At 40.8% G+C, this 18,816-nt stretch overlaps 1 protein-coding gene across 4 annotated transcripts in view; it reads right to left on the bottom strand.

Moving 5' to 3' along the window:
• The window catches only part of RBMS1 (RNA binding motif single stranded interacting protein 1), a 180,146-nt gene that overhangs the window by 33,186 nt on the left and 128,144 nt on the right, over positions 1–18,816 (bottom strand). For all 4 annotated transcript variants that reach the window (XM_048484132.1, XM_048484131.1, XM_048484130.1 and 1 more), the window contains exons 3-4: positions 15,050–15,108; positions 12,313–12,404 (exon numbers count right to left, since the gene is read on the bottom strand). In XM_048484132.1, coding sequence (XP_048340089.1) covers positions 12,313–12,404; positions 15,050–15,108 — 151 coding nt within the window. The remainder of the gene's footprint in view (positions 1–12,312; positions 12,405–15,049; positions 15,109–18,816) is intronic.

The raw sequence follows: 18,816 nt of genomic DNA, 5'->3' as shown, positions 1-18,816 counted from the left end.
GGTTTTTTCCCAGTTTGCATTTATTGGTGTAGATTTCTGTGCTATATTATCTGGATTATGCCTGAAAGGTATGCTTTTGCTATGAAAAAGCAACATGTTTAGGGGGGGGAAAGGCACAAGAAATCCATCAGATGGAGCTAGGAGCATTTAACATGTGATAACCTGGCATGAGAATTATAATTAAAAACCGTGAAGAAATTACAACCTTCGGGGGGGGGGGGGGATGTCTAGCATAGCTGTTCCTGCTCTGTGAATTATGTTGATTCCACTACAGGTTATGACCCTTCATTTACAAAGGTCCAGATGAACTGGTTTTCCTAATATCACTCTGGAATTCCCTTTCCAGGGACATCAAACGTGCCAACCACCTTCACTATAACTTCTGCTGACAAGGCCATTTATATATATAACTCACAATAACTTCTGCTGACAAGTAACGGTTACTGATGAAGACCTCCCATGCCCCCACACTACATTACAGAGTTTTAATTGACGTATTTGCTGTTCTGTGGTATAAATTCCTGCTATAGCTTATTTTAATGTACTGGTTTCATGCTGCTATATATGCAGGTTGTACTGAGCACTATTCCCCCTTTATGCAGAACAGCAACTCAAGTAGTGGGAAAAAATGCATAGCTGTGTCCCCTGGATAAATCAATACATATTTTTTTCAGACAAGCTGTGTTAAATGAACAGCAAAGTCCTCCTGGTGCATCAGTGCTGGGAACACAGAAATTTCTCTACTGATGGTAACCAGGGATATACTTTTCTTCCTTCTCCCCATCTTCAGGAAACTAGGAAGAGCAGGAGGTAATCTGCTACTGCAATAACTCAGCATAATCCTAATTACTTTATCAGGATCTTTATCCTATTATTTCTCAAAATATTGTAGCAAGTTGCAGCACTTTCTTGATGAGACTAAATGTGGATTACAGAATATAAATTAGTTCAAACAGCATAAGACAACCAATGAACAAGGCACATGAAAAAGAATTCTGTTCCTGTGTCACCATGGCATCATACATATCTCCTTCTTCTTGTTAAGCAAGTTAAGTTAATTTTGTCCTCTAAAAGGGTGTTGGAGTAGACAAGCAAGCCAAACACTGTGAGAATCAGTAACAATTTCATGGATTAGGAGCCAGGGATAGAAATTGAGTTTAGCAAGTCCAGCTCTCATACTGGCCTTCTTTAAGGATTAGAAGAGTTTGGATTAAAACCTCACCTTTCTCTAGGGAGTCTCAAACCAGCTTAAAAACTCCTATCACTTTCTCTCCCCACAACAGATACCTTGTGAGGTGGGGGGTGGGCTGAGAGAGTTTAAAGATGCCTGTGACTAGCCCAAGGTCACATCCAGCAGTCTTCATGTCTAGGGGCATGGAAAGAAATCCGGTTCACCAGATAAGAGTCCGCTGCTCATGTGAAGGAGTGGGCAATTAAACCCAGTTCTCCAGATTAGAGTCCACCACTTTTAACCACTACAGGCTAAATGCAGGCTAAATCCCTGCATAAAAGATTATAGAGAAGGGCCACTGGAAGGATCCCGGAGGCACTGACAATCACAATATGCACATTGTGGCATGTTTCTGACCCATGCCACAACGTGCACATCCTTCAAGGCCAACTCCAAGGTCAACCCTCCATTAAACCCCTTTAGTAAGGTTCACCTCTGATCAGCTGTTTTGAAGCAATTTGGATGGGAAGTTGGGGTGTGCAAGTAAAAAACCTGGTAAAATTCATATTCAGTCTAATGGATCTGAATTTTTTTTCTGTAAAGGCAGATATTCCAGAATCTCCGTATCGGGAGTATCTGGATTAAAAAAAATTAGGGGTCTATTAGACCCGAATCTGAATCTTACCCTTCCCATTTTCCCCTCCCCATCTCCTCCACTTAACTTGACTGTAGTGTCCTGGTGCGAAGCTACCTCTGAGCTCTACATAGAGGCCATAGGTGGTGAACAGGTAAGGAAGATGGAACAGAGAAAAGTGGATCCCAAGGCAAAAAATCTGCAAAACTCAAGGCAGGACCCGGAAATAAGTTAGTTAACTATATAGCTATATTAAGACAGTGCAATAAACACAATATACAGTACTATAATGGCATTCCATTCATGACATTTCATTCATAAATTTACTAAGTCATGCATAGGCGGAAGGTGCAGTCCATATCTCTCCCACACCTTCGTGTGCGTAAACTGTCTCTAAATCTCCTTTAACTATCTCAGCAGAGTACGTGTGAAGGAGACCAACCTTTATGAATGAAATGTCATGAATGAAATGCCATTATAGTACTGTGTATTGTGTTTATTGCACTTTCTTAATATAGTTATATAGTTAACTAACTCATCTCAGGATCCTGCCTTGAGTTTTGCGGGTTTTTTGCCTTGGCCAAGCCTTTGAATCATTTCCTGTATTCACCGCTACTCATTCCCTTCTTCTCAGAAAGTGGATCGCTCCAACAGCAGCAGGCTGAAGCAGCACACCCCCCCCCCCCCAAATCATGCTGAAAAATAAGCATGATTTGGGGATCTCCTTTCTGGCTCTGTTTTAATTGTTGCCATTTTGGTTTACAATACCCCCCCCCCCCGAAAAAAACTAATAAGGAATTTTTCAGGGGTTTCGAGGGGTTCAGCATTTGCTGAATACATACCCCTAACTAGAGGCCATATATGTGAGAATCTATAGCCCTTTGAGTCCAGTTTTTTTAAAACGTGAAGCTGTCAGGATGAAACAAAACAAGAACCGGCCTCATGCTTCCTTTCAGCTTTTCTAACTGCTAGTTCTATTCAGCCAGGACAACACACATGGACAAATCTAACTCCTTGGTTGCTATTTTCTAATGGTGATAATATTGAAGTCCCTGAACGTAGTGACTTACCCTATCCTTCCTTCCATTTAAGCTCTAAAATCATCCACGTGCAGTAATAATAATCTCACACATCATTATAAGGTTGTTACTTTCTGCAGTCAAATGTTTTATTGCTTTAATTGCACTTAAAATTATATTTAAAATTATATTTTAGATTTTTCGCTTTAAGTGCGAGTTGAGTACTCGCCGGTGGTTAGAAACAGCTGGAAAGAAATTACATGCCAGCATGCTTCAAAATTGTATTCTGTAATGATTTTAAGAAAATAGCTAACAATTAGTGATCAGGTGTGACAACACTATGCAATTCAAGTCTGGCGTATCAAGAGACACGAACACGGAGAAATTGCCAACAAAAATGGTATTAATGCTGTCTTCCAATATTTTCAGTAAGAATGGAAAGATACAGAAGGGAGAGATAGCAGTAATTTGAAGTGGTAGTAAGACCCCTCTTCCTATGTCTGTTTACATTTGTTTGTTTGGCTGTTTCAGTGTCACTTGGGATTTTATTCCCGTAGCCTCCCCTGATTAGTACATGAAAACCAAACACATATATTTTGGACGAAACATGCTTATATATTATAACAATACTTTCATTTTTCCCTTGACCCTGGTATCAAAGACCATTCTCACAGAAAAAAAACAAGGCTGGAATCCACCCTTCCCGCAACTGGGTTTTTGAACACATTAAGGGGATTACGATCAAATGGTTCCTATGGTTTCAACTCCACACCGGCCACAGTAAATTTAGTACTGCAAAAAATATCTTAACTACACAAGGTCCCTCAATTCAGCCTTACTATGGAATAGTCAGCACTGTTGCTGGAAAGCTCTCTTTAAAAAGACAAATGGTGTACCATTCATACCATTCTTAGATCAATGTATGTACACAAAAGACAGCCTTTGCTTCACAATTATAGCGGCATTCAAGCAAGACAAGGAACGTGGCTGAAAGAAGCCTTTATGTCTTCTCAGATCATGGTACAGGAACATAGTTGAGCAAATTTGAAACAGACTTTCTTTTCAGTTTCTTAGAATGGAGACATTCCTAAGTGCCTTTGGGACAAGAAGACAACCATTTGTACAAAGACGTCATCCAGAGCTTTGTTAAGGAAACAATATTCTGAAGTGTTAGGAGACTCCAGATCCATTCCATTAACTTTATTTGAGGGGACCACAGCAAGCATCAAGAGCTGGTCATGAAAAATTAAACAGAAATTATTTCCAGAAGTACCTTTAATTACCAATTAGCTACTTTATGTGCATGTCAATTAATACCGAACTCCATGTGTTTAGACTCCATTTGTACATTATGTTAATATGGATATGAGGTGGGTTGAGGCAGACACTTAGTCTAGAGACACGTCTCGATGGTGCAGGAGTCCATACACCAGGAAGACAAAGCACAAAGTACTTACCAGGGCAACTGCTCTGTGCTAGACAACTGGTCTACTTACATTCTACAAAGGTCATGTTTTACCTAACATAAAAATTAACCCATCAAAAAGAAAGAAGCACTTAAGAACACATAATTCAAGCTACCATGACAAGTCCCACTAGTTATACCAAAACAATCAATTTCTAAAAGCACACACGTGTATGTTCTGGTTTGAGTACTTAAACATAATTATTTGCCAGACACATAATATCAACAATCTTTGTATTAACAAATTTGGCTTCCTGAGCTGAAATGGTTGTCATCTGGAAATGTGGCACTTCTGTTTAAAAATTGTTTTTTATTAGGAATAGTTCTATTTTCAAGGGAATATCACAATTTTTACATAGGCTGTTTCCAAACAGCCCAAAAACAGCGCCCTAGGGACAGTAAAAACACCATCCCTGGGGTGCTGTTCGCCGTGCTCGTGCCACCCAAGCAGAGCGAAAAGGTCGCTTTCGAATCTCGCTCGGGGAGCGAGGTTTTTCAAAAGCGGCATCTTCCACCCACTGCCGTGCAAACAGCAGCAGGTGGAAGGTGGCATTGTCCCCGTGCCAGCCCCAAACGCCTCCTTACCTTCTTCGGGCTTCCGTCACTCTGTGGAGACCAGGGGACATGCCTCCTGGCCTCCGTCCCTGCAGCCGTCGCTCTGGCCACGAGGGTGTGTCCCCTTGCCTCCACAGAGCGATGGAAGCCAGGAGGAGGTAAGGAGGTGTTTGGGATGCTGCACAGCTGTGCGGAGCCTGCTCTGCCAGCTGCTCTGCCAGAGGGGCTGTTTGTGCAAATGGCCCCGGGGCTTGCATCTGCATGGTTCATGCCGATGCAGCCCCTCTGGCTGTGCGGAAACAGCCACAGTTTTAAAATCTTGTCCATAAAAAAAATGGATGAATAAGATGCACGAGATCACAGACCAATAAAAACTAAGTGAGATCGTACTGTTGAAATCTGGCAGATAACAAAAAGCAAGCAAAGAATTAGAGATGGAAAAAGATGTATGAAGTGGATATTAATTCACATAATTGTTCAGTGTTTCTCCTTCATGTATAACCATATCCTTGTAATTCTTAGATGTATATATAGTTCACGCATTCTTTCAAGCTGTGCCTAACTTGAATTTAATACAATTTGTTTTGAGACTCTTGATGACTATTAGTTTTGCTGTAGTCAACAGACCAACTATCCTACAACAATGAAGGTCTGAGAAATGAGGTTTCTGTAAGATTATTTTGGACAATTTTTCATGCAGAAGGTATTGTCATAGATGTTTGGTTCTGTAGTTCTCGAAACTATGAATTTGTGTCTGCAGAGATAACTCTATAATGGCACTAGGCTGCAAAAAAGTCCAAGTTTGGGAATATTTTAATGAAGTTCCACTACCCATTGGAAAGGCAGGCAAGAGTGCAAAATGCAAACAATGCAACCAATAAATGCAAGGCCTGGTGGCCCTCATGAAACTGGAGATGGTTCACTTTGCAATGATTTCATATATATCTATTTCTAATCAATAATTTTGATATAACTATAAAACTAATCCATATAGTTATTATTCTAAAAATGAAACCGTCATCTATTTGTAACTATTAAGATTATACCAGCAAGAATGAGTCTTTATGTAGAAAACCATGATTTAAATCAAATCTTATTAACTGGTGATTCAAATTGATTTGATTTAAATCAAATCCATCCTGGGAGGAACGAAAAAAAAATTAGATACCCGCTTCCAAGTTAACAGTTAGATCTATTAAGAGAATATTGATGTTTCTTCATATTCTTTACCACCAAACCATATTTCCACAAACTACACTAAAATCCCAATTCTGGCCTCCATGAGTATTTGCATACTAGTTAATGATACATACTACCACTGCACCAAGGTAAACACAGTTTACCAAATCGCATGCTTGAAAATTTTATTGACGTTTGAAACATGAAAACACCTTCTCTGTTGAAAAAAAAAACCACAGCTCTGCAACATCAGTATTTACTCCCTTAGTTTTTTACTACTTCAGTGGCATGGCAGTACTTTCATTTCATCAGAAAAATCTCTGAACTGCATGGGAAAGGACCATGTTATGGTTTGAAAACTTGTGAAAGGTAAGGCAACACGTTTTCTTTAATCTCCTTCAAAACTTCTCTGGCAAGGCAGGACAGCATGGCAATGCTGTCACTTATGCCAACACAGCATGTATTACAGCACTCTTACGCCAACACCGCATCTACTACATGTAATATGGGTACCCAAATAGTTTGAAAAGGCATTCATGGAATTATGGCATACCATCAGAATGTCTTGTTGTCACTTGCGACTACTGATATAACTGCGGACTTCAGATAAGGAGACACTACTGAATGTTCCCCATACAACAAAAATACACTCTCGTCACATACCAACCATAGCATTCTCTGCACATGAGACACTACGCAACCCTAGACAGTTAGTTCTCTATGTAAAGTAAATGTTTCCCTTTTTTTCTCCTTTCCTGCCTTGGGGAGTTCTGCAGGGATGGAAAACTGAGCTGTTCCACCGAGCTTTTGGGGAGGCTGGCCGCTGAGTCCACCCCTCCCTGTTGCCCTATGTGTCATCATCTTATCTGAAAATCTGCCAGTCCCCTCCTGGGGTTTTACAAGACGACATCCACCTAATTTATTTATTAATTATGGAAGGTTAATGCTGCTACTATTTTTATTGTATTTATGTTTTTAGTTGCAATGTATTGTGTCTGGTTGCCTGTAAACTGCCCTGAGCCCTTCGGGGGTAGGGCGGTCTAATAAATCGAAATAATAATAATAATAATAATAATAATAATAATAATAATAATAATAATAATAATAATAATAATAATAATAATAATAGAAATGCAGTGATGAAGTCTAAACGACTATGCAGTTAGATACTTTATCTTTACCTATTGTCATAAACAGTGGTCCTTGACTCAAGTTAAGGTATATCTCTGTTTCTACAGGTTTAAAATAAATAAAAATTAGTTTTAAAAATATTTATATCTTGCATTAACCTGTCATACCACTGGGAAAACTTACAATGTTAATTAAAAAGAGATTTAAAAATCCATTTAAAAACTACATGATCAGCCAAACAAACAAACATAGATGTTTCAGACCTGGCTGCAAAACTGTATTGACCCATAAAGTTAACTGGGTAAACATGGGCTAGCTATTCTTTGTTAATCCAAATCTAAGAACATAAGAAAAAGCCTGCTGGAACAGACCAAAGTCCATCGAGTCCAGCACTCTGCTACTCGCAGGAGTCCACCAGATGCTTTTGGGAGCTCACATGCACAATGTGAAAGCAATGACCTTCTGCTGCTGCTGCTCCCGAGCACCTGGTCTGCAAAGGCATTTGAAATCTCAGATCAAGGAGGATCAAGATTGGTAGCCATACATCGACTTCTCTTCCATAAATCTGTCCAAGCCCCTTCTAAAGCTATCCAGGTTAATGGCCACCACTTCCTGTGGCAGCATTTTCCACACACCAATCATGCATTGCGTGAAGAAATGTTTCCTTTCCCCCCCAGCATTTTCAATGTATGCCCTCTGATTTCAGTATTGTGAGAAAGAGAGAAACATTTCTTTCTGTCTACGTTTTCTACCTCATGCATATCCCCCCTCAGAAGTCTCCTCTCCAAACTAAAGAGTCCCAAACGCTGCAGCCTCTCCTCATAAGGAAGGTGCTCCAGTTCCTCAATCATCCTCGTTGCCCTTCTCTGCACTTTTTCTATCTCCTCAATATCCTTTTTGAGATGTGGCGACCAGAACTGAAGACAGTACTGCAAGTGTGGTCGCACCACTGCTTTATATAAGGGCATGACAATCTTTGCAGTTTTATTATTAATTCCTTTCCTAATTATCCCCAGCATAGAGTCTGCCTTTTTCACAGCTGCCATGCATTGAGTTGACATTCCCATGGAACTATCAATCTACCTCACAGAACTAGCTGAAGAATAAAATGCAAGAATTGTGCTTGCAAGAGTATGGAAAACTGATAAGATACCAACTCTGGAGGACTGGAAGGAAAAGGTCCAATATTTCTCCAGTATGGATTGGGCAGCTCATAGGATAAGGAAAATACCTTATGAAAAATACAAAGAAAGATGGGAACCTTGGTTTGTCTACTTTAAGGAAACAAATGATATCAAACATCACTACATTACATACTGAACTTTATATGAAATATAAAAACAAATACCGGAAGAAATGGGTGAATGAATGGCTCCAATTGTTCTCTTAGTGATAAATAGCTAAAAATGATTTTCTGGATGACCAATGTTATAGGAGGAAACAAAAGGGGGGGGGGTATTACTCAGTGTAATAAGGGGGACATTGAATTTGTCTTAGTCTGCTGATAGTTTTCTTGCTGGTGTATTATGGAAGGTTTACGAATCGTTATAGATAGTAAATAGTAGTGGATATAGTAAATAGGATTTTTAAAAAATATTTGTGCGATTAATAACAATATGTAAAGTTTTAATATTATAATATAATAATCTATATTTTTTAAAAATACAATCTTTCATTAATAAAACATTTTCAACCAAAAAAGAAGAAGAATAAAATGCAAGATGGGAGAATCACGTACATTGCTCAGTTGTCTTGAAGGAAGGAAAGGATAATAGCATAACAGATAAACTATTAAAAACTAATGATTGATTTAAGGAATGAACAGTTCAGTAGTCAGCAGGAAAACAGAAGGAAAACAACAAGTCACTTGGTATTTAATGCTTAACAAAGTGTAGTGACAGACAAATCACCGTATGTGTGTCCTAAAACCAAGTTTCCAGTTGACAAGACTTCACATACCATTAGACTGTATACACGTTTTTATTGTTTAAATTGCCCTTTTATACCTTGACCTTATGGATTTAGGATGATTATGTTTTTTAACCCTCTAATGTAGACAAAATAGGAAATGTGCACATTTATAGCTGAATCCAGAGGCAGCGATGCTAAAAAATTTAAACAAGCTTCACAGCATTTTTTAGTTCCACAGTAAGGACAAAGGCACTACCCTACTCCTACACTTCAAAATACTCTGCCTGAGAGGATAGCTTTCCGGGTTGGGGGGAATCCTCATAATGTTTGGAATACGCACAGTCTTGCTTTTATGACCAATATTCACGTGAAGGATTCAACAGCACTCAAGCCAAGTGTGCAAGAATTTCAGTTTTTTGCTTTAAACTTCTTACTGTCATATATAGATATTAAATATTATGACACCACCACCCATTAACACACAGACCTACAGAATAACCACACACTAGGAAAAAACTCTACTAACAGCATGTGTGTATTCATGTGATAAAATGTGTATTGAGTCACTAACACATGGCTTTCATTCTGCTACTCTGGAACTCATCCAAGAACATTTCAGGTTATTAGCTCTACAGTTTCTCACTTTAGGAACTGGAAAAACAGTCTCAGTTGAAGAAAAGAAATTCATCCATGTCTACAAATTCTCAATGATAAACAGAACTGATACTAGAAAGAGTGCTGGGTCTGTTTCCCATTATTATTAAAAGTTGTTATTGAAAGGTTGTCAGGATTGAGTTCCTGCACAAAATAATGCATACCTTGTCAACAAGGGATTCAACTAAAACAGCTCTTTTAAGAAAATACTAAGAGGCCCTCTAATGCCAATAATTATAAATGTATTTGCGCTTCCCCTTCTCTTTCTATACCATCCAGATGGTGTATAATTAAAAGTGTAGTAGTCTCAACTAAGGTGGATTCTGCACGGGCCCCTACAGTGGCTTCCCACCGGCATATATGATGCCGATGGAGCCCCAGAGCCGTTTGCACACTGAGGTGTGAGTGACCCCAGAGCGGCTGCAGCCCATGGAGGTGCCTCCACATGGTGCAAGTGATTCCAGAGTGGCTGCAGCCTGCACGGAGGTGCCTCCATTTTCTTTCCCCACACTTACCTTCTCTCCCTGCAGAACTCTGGGGGTCGAAGGGCAACATGGGCATGCCTCCCTGTCCCTGCGGAGCTCCGCAGAGAGAGAAGGTAGGTGTGGGGGAACATGGAGGCGCTGAAAAGCGGTGCCTCCAACCCAGTGTTGTTTGCATGGTGCCGGCTGAGGAACGCTGTTTCCCGCAAACCTTGCTCATTGAACGAGGCAGGGAAACAATGTTTCCTCCAAGTGTGTGTGTGGGGGGAGCATGGCACTGCCTGATGTAGAGGTGGCAGCCATGTGAATAACATGCTTGGAATGGTGTTTGGCCCATGTGGACTCCACCTAGCTTCACCTACTGCCTGAAAAAGATAGAAACCCTTGAAAAAAATCATGCTACTACAGAATCATTATATTCCAATTTACAGTTATGGGAAAATGGCAGGAAATTTCTGCTCACGGGTGTACAGACTGTTGGATAATTACTGCTCAAATTCTTTTAGGGGTCTTTCCATCACTTTACAAGCATTAAGTTCTGTAAAAGGGAAGGATTTGTAACATTCCTTTGAGTGGCAAGCATTCCATGGATTATATCATACTACGCTGAGTGTTCCTATTATTTCCAAGAACTTTAAGTCTCTTAAGCTATACATCCAACAAGCTGATTTTAGAGTAGTGGGTTACCTTCATTGCTTAGCTCTAATCCTCATTAAAAATGATATCTTTAATTTGTAGCTAGTGTGCTTATAATGCACATGACCCTAAGCCAACAGAACATCCTCTGAACAACAAAGGGAAGGAGAAGGTAAAATGGTTTTACTTTCTGCTCTGGTGTTCTTGTCAGCAAAGCCACTGACATTCCAACTAGTCCTCCGCCTGCCTCCCCCTTACCCAGGAGCAAGCTGGCCTGGCAGGGAGGGTGGTAAGAAGCTGTCCTCCCTGCTGAGCCTGCCAGTACCCTCCCCATTGTTCCACCACCCTTTCCCTGCCCCAAACAACAAGTTGGGATGGTGGGGCAGAACACGAGAACACTGCTCTGGAGTTCTTGTCATGCAAAGCCAACAATTCAGTAAAAACAGTAAAGCAATGGAGTTTCAGCTTTTGCCCACTGCAAATCTATCTGTCCTATAGGAAGATGTTGAGGACTTGATGGATCAGCATTGTCATAATTAAATTAGTTTGTGTTTTTCCAGCATGTTCTGTATGTCAGCTAAAAGCAATACGCTGTCTGTAGGCAAATGTTCAGAAGTCAGGCAAATATATTACAGAGAATCTATGCTAACCAAATTTAACTTACCCAAGAGCGATAATGTCGAAGCTTACACTTGCCTGCTGTATTATGCCTTGACCCATGCACAGAAATTTCTTAATGCTAATAATAACACCAAGTTAAATGGTCTAGTTGGGAAACACTGTTATCACTGATTTCGTGCCAGTCACACTCAAGGGTTTATAGATACAAGCTTTCACCAGTGTGGACAGATTACACAATCTGAAGGTTCTGCTGATGACTCTTGGTAATAAAATGTGACATATGTAAACTGGTTTCTTATTACAGTTTATGAGGATCTTTAATTCACTCAGGATTCACAAGCTCCAAAATGGTTATAATTAAATAAAATTTCAAAACCATGTAATCCATTTTATTGAGAGCAAAATATTTAACAAATATCACCTGAACTCAACACAAACTTAAATGAATGGCAACTATGGAAAGGTGATTACGTCCTTATTTATATAATAGTATTCACTGCTGCAAGATGTGTTGGTGGAGACAGGTTTTTTGGTACTAATCTGAGTTTGATTTAAACTCTAAATTAGCAAGCCCCAGTCTGCCAAAGTGGCATTGCTCTTTGCAAGTGTCTGGCCACTGAGAGGAGGAAATGATGCAGAAGTAGTAGAAATGAACTTGGGTATACACAGAACCCTGAATTTGTTACTTATATCTGGTAAGTTATCAAGAGCATTTTGCACAAACCACAGGATACAAACAATCTATGCTTTACAGTGATATCTGAACACAGCCAATATGGACTCTGTCTAATCTAGGTTGGTTCCACAGGGAAACACCTGGGTTTCTTTCAGAGGCCACAGTACCTTCATCTTACCTTTGCCATCTGTGCTTGAACTCCACTAGCCTTCAGAGCAGACACTGCTTTCTGAGCAGCTGCCGGACTGTCAAAGTCTACAAAACCATAACCTGAAATTTAAAGCAGTGCTTACTGACGGGCAAAACAAAAACAGTTGACATTCATTTCCCGCTATACCCCAAAATTTCACTCACGGTTTTCAATACATACATATTTAATGCCATTGCCTTCCCCTGTGTAGCAACCCAGGACTTTCTTGGTGGTCTCCCATCCAAATACTAAACAAGACTAACTCTGTATTGTCGAAGGCTTTCACGGCCGGATTCAACTGGTTCTGGTGGGTTCTCCGGGCTGTGTTTTCCACACTCCAAACACTTACTGATTGGTTCCCCACCCTGGGACATGGATAATATATACCCCAAACATTTCCTTCTCTCTGGACACAGTGTGTAACAGACTTCCCTCTGAAGATGCCAGCCACAGACAAAGGCGAAATGTTAGGAACAAGATCCACCAGACCACGGCCACACAGCCCAGAAAACCCACCAGAACAACACTAACTCTGGTTAGCTTCTGGGACTTGAGGAGATCAAACTGCAAGAATGTTAACATTTGATCTGCCTGTTTTGGTAAGCTTAATCCGATACTAGGCCCTAAGACTATTTTGGTTTTGACTTGTGGGAAACTCAGCTATGTCCATGAAAACTGTTTGGAGATCTGTGGAGGGAGGCTGGGAAGGACAGGGATCTCAGTGGGGTATGCCATAGAATGCACCCTCCAAAGCATCCATTCTCTCTAGGGAACTCTTCTCGGTAGTCTGGAGATGAGCTCTAATTCCAGGGTATCCCCAGGTTCCACCTAAAGGATGGGATCCCTAGTCTACATTTGGAAAAGTGATAGAGCAGTGGTGGCGAACCTTTGGCACTCCAGATGTTATGGACTACAATTCCCATCAGCCCCTGCCAGTATGGCCAATTGGTCATGCTGTCAGGGGCTGATGGGAATTGTAGTCCATAACATCTGGAGTGCCAAAGGTTTGCCACCACTGTGATAGAGCTATGGATCTACATGAAGTAGCAATCAAAGCTGTTGGTAACATATGGGTTAGTGTACAACACAGTACACTTTTACTTTTCATATTAAAATGGATGCAAACTATTACCTCACGTTATTCTAGCAAATATGTTTCACAGGAATCTGAGAACTCTTAGGCGGATTCTGCATGGGGCAACAACAGCGGTGTGAAAACGGTGTAAAATGGTTTAAAACGGTGTAAAAGGGTTTACGCCATTTTCACTCCACTGTTTTTGGCCCATGCGGAACCCATCCCAGTCTTTTTGTATGGCCTCAGGAGTGAACAAATACATTTAAAGAAAAAAAAATAAAATGTCCATTTTCCTCTCAAATTTGTCATGATGGTACGCAGATGAAATCTGTAGCACACAGCAATACAAGTATGTTGATTAGACAAGGCTTTTGGGATAAATGTATTTCTAACATGGACCTGGTACACAGCAAACTATATGCTTCAAAACAGCTAATGAATGTCTTCTATATGTTTGAAATTTGACAAGATTCTCTTTCCTGACTCTTCTGAAGGCTTGACTGTTACGTGTTACTAAACTTCTATGCAAAATATCCCCATACTGACATTCTAACAAACAACACTGAAAAAATATGGAGGATAATAAGGGGAAAGTCAAAAATATGGATAACACCCTAATTTGAATTTCCCCAACTCCCTTCTATCACAAGTAGACATCCTCTTCTCTACTAATTAATACATTTAAATATTATGTATGACTGTAACATGAAACAGTGTGAACAAATGTAAAATTAAAACAACACCGCCTTTGAAATTAAACCTGTCTTTATAAGTCTTGGAAACATTCTGGACTTCTTGCCAAATATTTGAATAAAATATTTGAATAAAATATTTGCATTCAATTAATGATGAGCTTTCACTTTCCTTGTTCCTGCCTGCCAACTTTGCCGCTGTTTGGGGAGGTGGGTGGAGGGGAAGGGGAGGAATCAATGACAACGCTTCTAAATTGACTGACTTTGCTTAGAAATTCTCCTCCCTATTCTGGAAAGAAGAGATGAAACCTGATATATCACTGTTTGCCATTACGTTTCTACCCACCACTCATTTTGTTGGGAAGTGATCTAATCATAATTACTCTGAATGCTGAAGGTCACTGCACTAAATTAATGCACCCAGTGTATCAGAATGAAATTTATTATTTTTTCTAACTATAATTATGTCAGGGAAAATGAACCCCTTTCCGCTTATTCTATTATATTAAAAAAAAGAAAGAAACAGAACATAAACACAATTAGGGGATTGGAACATGCAATTAAGAAATGCTTAACACTAGTCCATTCTAATTAATAAAGCCAATTTACACAATATGTAATCTTTTCAGATACTTAGTGCAGTCAAATGGTCTTTTGTAAAAGAGTTCTCTTCTTGGCAGGCAAAGGGGGAAAAAAACGTTTTCAAACTCCCTTTGCTTCTTTGAAGTAGAGGCTAAATGCCAACCAGTGTTGTGCATGTTAAATTTGACTGAAGTTATCTGAATTTTTGGCACTCGGCTCAGGGTTGGGTTCATGCCAGCTCTAGCAGGGACAAATGTTCCACTGCAATCCAAAAGCAATGTTATATTTAAGCAGAAATGAAAAGTTAATTTGAAGACAATATTTGTAAATATTTATTAAATATCTAAAGAGTCAAAGCAAGTAACTGTGAACGTACCTTTGCATTTGTTTGTTGTTTTATCCAAAATAGCTTTCGTCGATACAATTTTCCCATATCTAAAATATTTATTTAAAAAGAAGAAAGCAGATTTTTACTAAACAGACCACCAAATGACCACCAAAGCCAAAATCTGGCCCCAACTATAATTCAACTATTTTTTTCCTCTTCATACTATTATTATTATTATTTGCGCTCAACCTCAAAACTTCTTGTTTGGGCTAACTGGATGACTCTTAAAGATGTTCTGACTGCTTGGAGCAGGGGTCTGCAACCTGTGGCTCTCCAGATGTTAATGGACTACAATTCCCATCAGCCCCCTGGCAGGGGCTGATGGGATTTGTAGTCCATTAACATCTGGGGAGCCGTAGGTTGCAGACCCCTGGCTTGGAGTCAGCAGCTCTTTTAAAAATTTCTAGGCTCTGTCACATGCAGATGTCAGGTTACAAAAATATTTTACACTGTGCAAAAAAAGAAAAAAAGTATAAGATTACAGGGACGGGACAAAAAGGGTTAGTAGTCCAAATCTGATCTCCTCCATCGCTGTTTTCACTTCAATTGTTTCTCAAGAAATATAATGAAACAAACCAAACTACTTGTTTACCAGAATAGAGGACAGAAATGAAGAAAGTGGTTTGGCAAAAGGGTGGATTAGATTTTTTTTGTTAATTGTAATAGAGGAATAATGTATGAACAATTGTATGCATGTTTTTTAAACAATAAAGATTATTACTGAAAAAAAGAAATATATAAATCAATTTTGAATGTTATTTCATTTGTAACAAACTTTGTTTAGGTTTAGATATTACTCATACCCTGATCCCCCCCTCCCAGTGTACCCAAATTAGCCTACAACACCATTTCTTCTCCATTTTATTTTAACAGTCACCCTGCAAGGTAAGTTACGCTGACTAGCAGAGGTCACATGCTGGGTTTCCACTGGACAGTCGGGATCCAGATCTCAATCTCCCAAATCTGTTTAAGATGTTCTAACCATCCACACTGTTCGCAATTTACTTCCTTCCTTATTCTAAGATATAATGTATGCAATTATCAATATTGTACTGGCAAAACTGTGACCACTTTTCATTTTCATGAAGCAATTATTTTCACACTGAACAAAAAGACTCTCAGAAACAATGCAGGAACTTGATATGGGAAGAGAAGCTCCCCCCCCCCCCACTCTGCATAGGCAGATTAAATTCAACCACTCTTCCTTCTCCTCTTCAACCCATAAAAAAAGGCCAAGACACCTTCAAGGTAGGTGTACATGCATAAATGCTGACAAGTATACTCTTCAAGGAAACTCAGCACACAGGTATTAGAGGAAGGAGCAACGCAATTCTCCCCTGGAGCACTGAGGAAAAAATTGCTTCCTTTTCAGACACACAGCACCGCCTGACTACAGAAAAAGCAGCTACTTGACATTCCAGCCCTTAGCAGTGAGGAGGACCTTTAATCACTGGTTAAGGCTACCAATCTTTTCCCTAGTTAATTTTGCAACTGGGTAAGAGAGTGGAGTGTGTGTGAAATGATACAGCCTAGCCCAATCTCATCAGATCTTGGAAGCTAAGCTAGGTTAGTACTTGGAAGGGAGTCCTCCAAGGAAGACTCTGCAGAGGAAGGAAGTGGCAAACCACCTCTGCTTCTCACCTGCCTTGAAAACACCACCATGGGTCAGTATAAGTCAGCTGCAACTTGACAGCACTTTAGATACATGCGCACGCGCACACATACACACACGCAACAGAGGGTGGATGAGAGAGAGGAATACTGGAATCATTTTGGAGCATTATTAGGTCTCTTAACCTTTGTCCTTTTCTTTAAAAACAATAATAAGAAAACAGCCCACTTCAAATACTGAATTCTCTAGAAATATATAGTTATTGAAAGACAGCTCAAAAAAGATGAAGCAACTCTACTCAGAGGCATAGCTGGGCCAAACTGCGCCCGGTGCGCAGTGTGGTTTTTCTACCCCCTCGCCCCCCTTCCCACACTTACCTACATTCCTTTTCTATTTCTAGTACTTTTTGAGGCTGAAAAAAGTGGCCTTTTCACAGTTCAGGGGAAAAACTGCTTGACGAACTATACTTCCCAGGAGACCTTGTGAGCCCCAAGGTCTCCTGGGTACTGTAGTTCCTCAGGCAGTTTTTAGCCTGAATTGTAAATAGGCCTCTTTTTTCAGCCTCAAAAAGTACTAAAAAAGAAAAGGAACATAGGTAAGTGTGGGAAAGGGGGCGGGATTTGTGCGTGCCGTGGGGAGGGCGCTGCAGGGCGTGGGAAAAAGAGGGAGGAGCCTGGGGCAATTTTCCACCCCCCAGGCATATGCCCAGTGCACGACGCACCCCCCCACCCCCTTGGCACTTCGCCACTGACTCTACTAGTTGTGAAAGTGGTTTGTTTGTAGGGATATTTGGGTGTGTGTGTGTGATTAGCATACCTAACCTGAGATATCTCCTGTATCTTCTCATAGTAGGTATCAGTGTGCGAATTGCCAACACATATCTCACGCCCAAATAGAAATGCATTCCACAGTTTGATTCAGGATACACATCTGACTAAGGTAGGCAAGCGTGTCAGCAATTTGGAGGTTTAAAAGTTTTTTTTAAAACCAGTAATGGAATAATGAGTGATGAAGGGAACAGGAAGCAGCTGCTGTTTCTCCTGCAACGAAACTAGGATCGAAGTCTTCGAGCCTAGCACTTCCATCACTACTCATTAGATAGTACCATCAACTTATACAATGCTTTGCACAGTAACTGGAAGGGGGGAGGGAAGGGCAGTGCAACAGGTCCGTATACTTAGGAGATTACAATCCAAAACTGTAACTGAGAACAGATAATGGCAGGGAGGGAAGCATGAATGAAAAGCGATAAATGTATGTAAATGCAGTTACATGTACTTGGGTTTAGATTCATTCAGATATAAAGTCTACAATGGGTCGCTCCCCACTCACCATTAGCCGCGGGGTTTTCTCTTGTTCAGACGCGGGGAGCCAGGACGTTCCCCACATCCCCAGCGTCCACTGCGCGGCTGCGCAGGAATTGCCGCTCTTCCTCCTCCCTGGTGCGCGTCAAATCTGCTCTTCGAAAAACAGCAACATTTTCCCAAACCCCGCGCTTGGCGCGGGGTGGTGGGGAACCCGGAAGATGACGCGCGGTTGATTCGCTGGGGCGCAGAGCTTTCCGGCCAATCAGGGGAAAGAATCCTCCATTTTGTTTGGGGAGGGCGTCACCGTCAGTGCGCGGAATGAAGCCACATGAAGACGTTGAATCATCGCGACACCCTATATTACAATGCAGGCATTGAGACGTGTGCACAACGTGACGTGACGATATTGTTCCCTTTGTTCGCGGTTTATTGCTGCAAATTCACAGCGAATTTAGTTTGCGAATTCACACAGCGAGGTGCTGCAGAGCAGACCAGACGAGTAGTCGGTGGCGGCAGCAAGAACTGATTTTCACTTTCTTTTTATGCTGACGTCAGCATGTGCAGACGTCTCAAACAAATGCTTCCAAAGCTTCCAGCGCCTTTCTGATGACGTGCAGACGTCCGAGCCTATCAAAAACGACCTCGTCCCAGCCAATGAAAATGCCCTCCCTCCCTCCATGACGCACACCTGTGCCAGCCAATGAAAACGCTTCATTGCCTCTATTTCCACGAAACTCCCGTTCTTGGCCGCCCACGTTAGCTCCTTAATGGCAAATGAGTGGGGAGCAAATATTCTCCGTGGTCATAAGCCGCGGAGGCTTTTCGGCGCGGGGATG

This window comes from Sphaerodactylus townsendi, linkage group LG02, assembly GCF_021028975.2.
Source record: "Sphaerodactylus townsendi isolate TG3544 linkage group LG02, MPM_Stown_v2.3, whole genome shotgun sequence".
Lineage (NCBI taxonomy): Eukaryota > Metazoa > Chordata > Lepidosauria > Squamata > Sphaerodactylidae > Sphaerodactylus > Sphaerodactylus townsendi.
The sequence above is the reverse complement of the archived record's forward strand: the minus strand, read 5'-3'. Positions and strand labels throughout refer to the sequence as shown.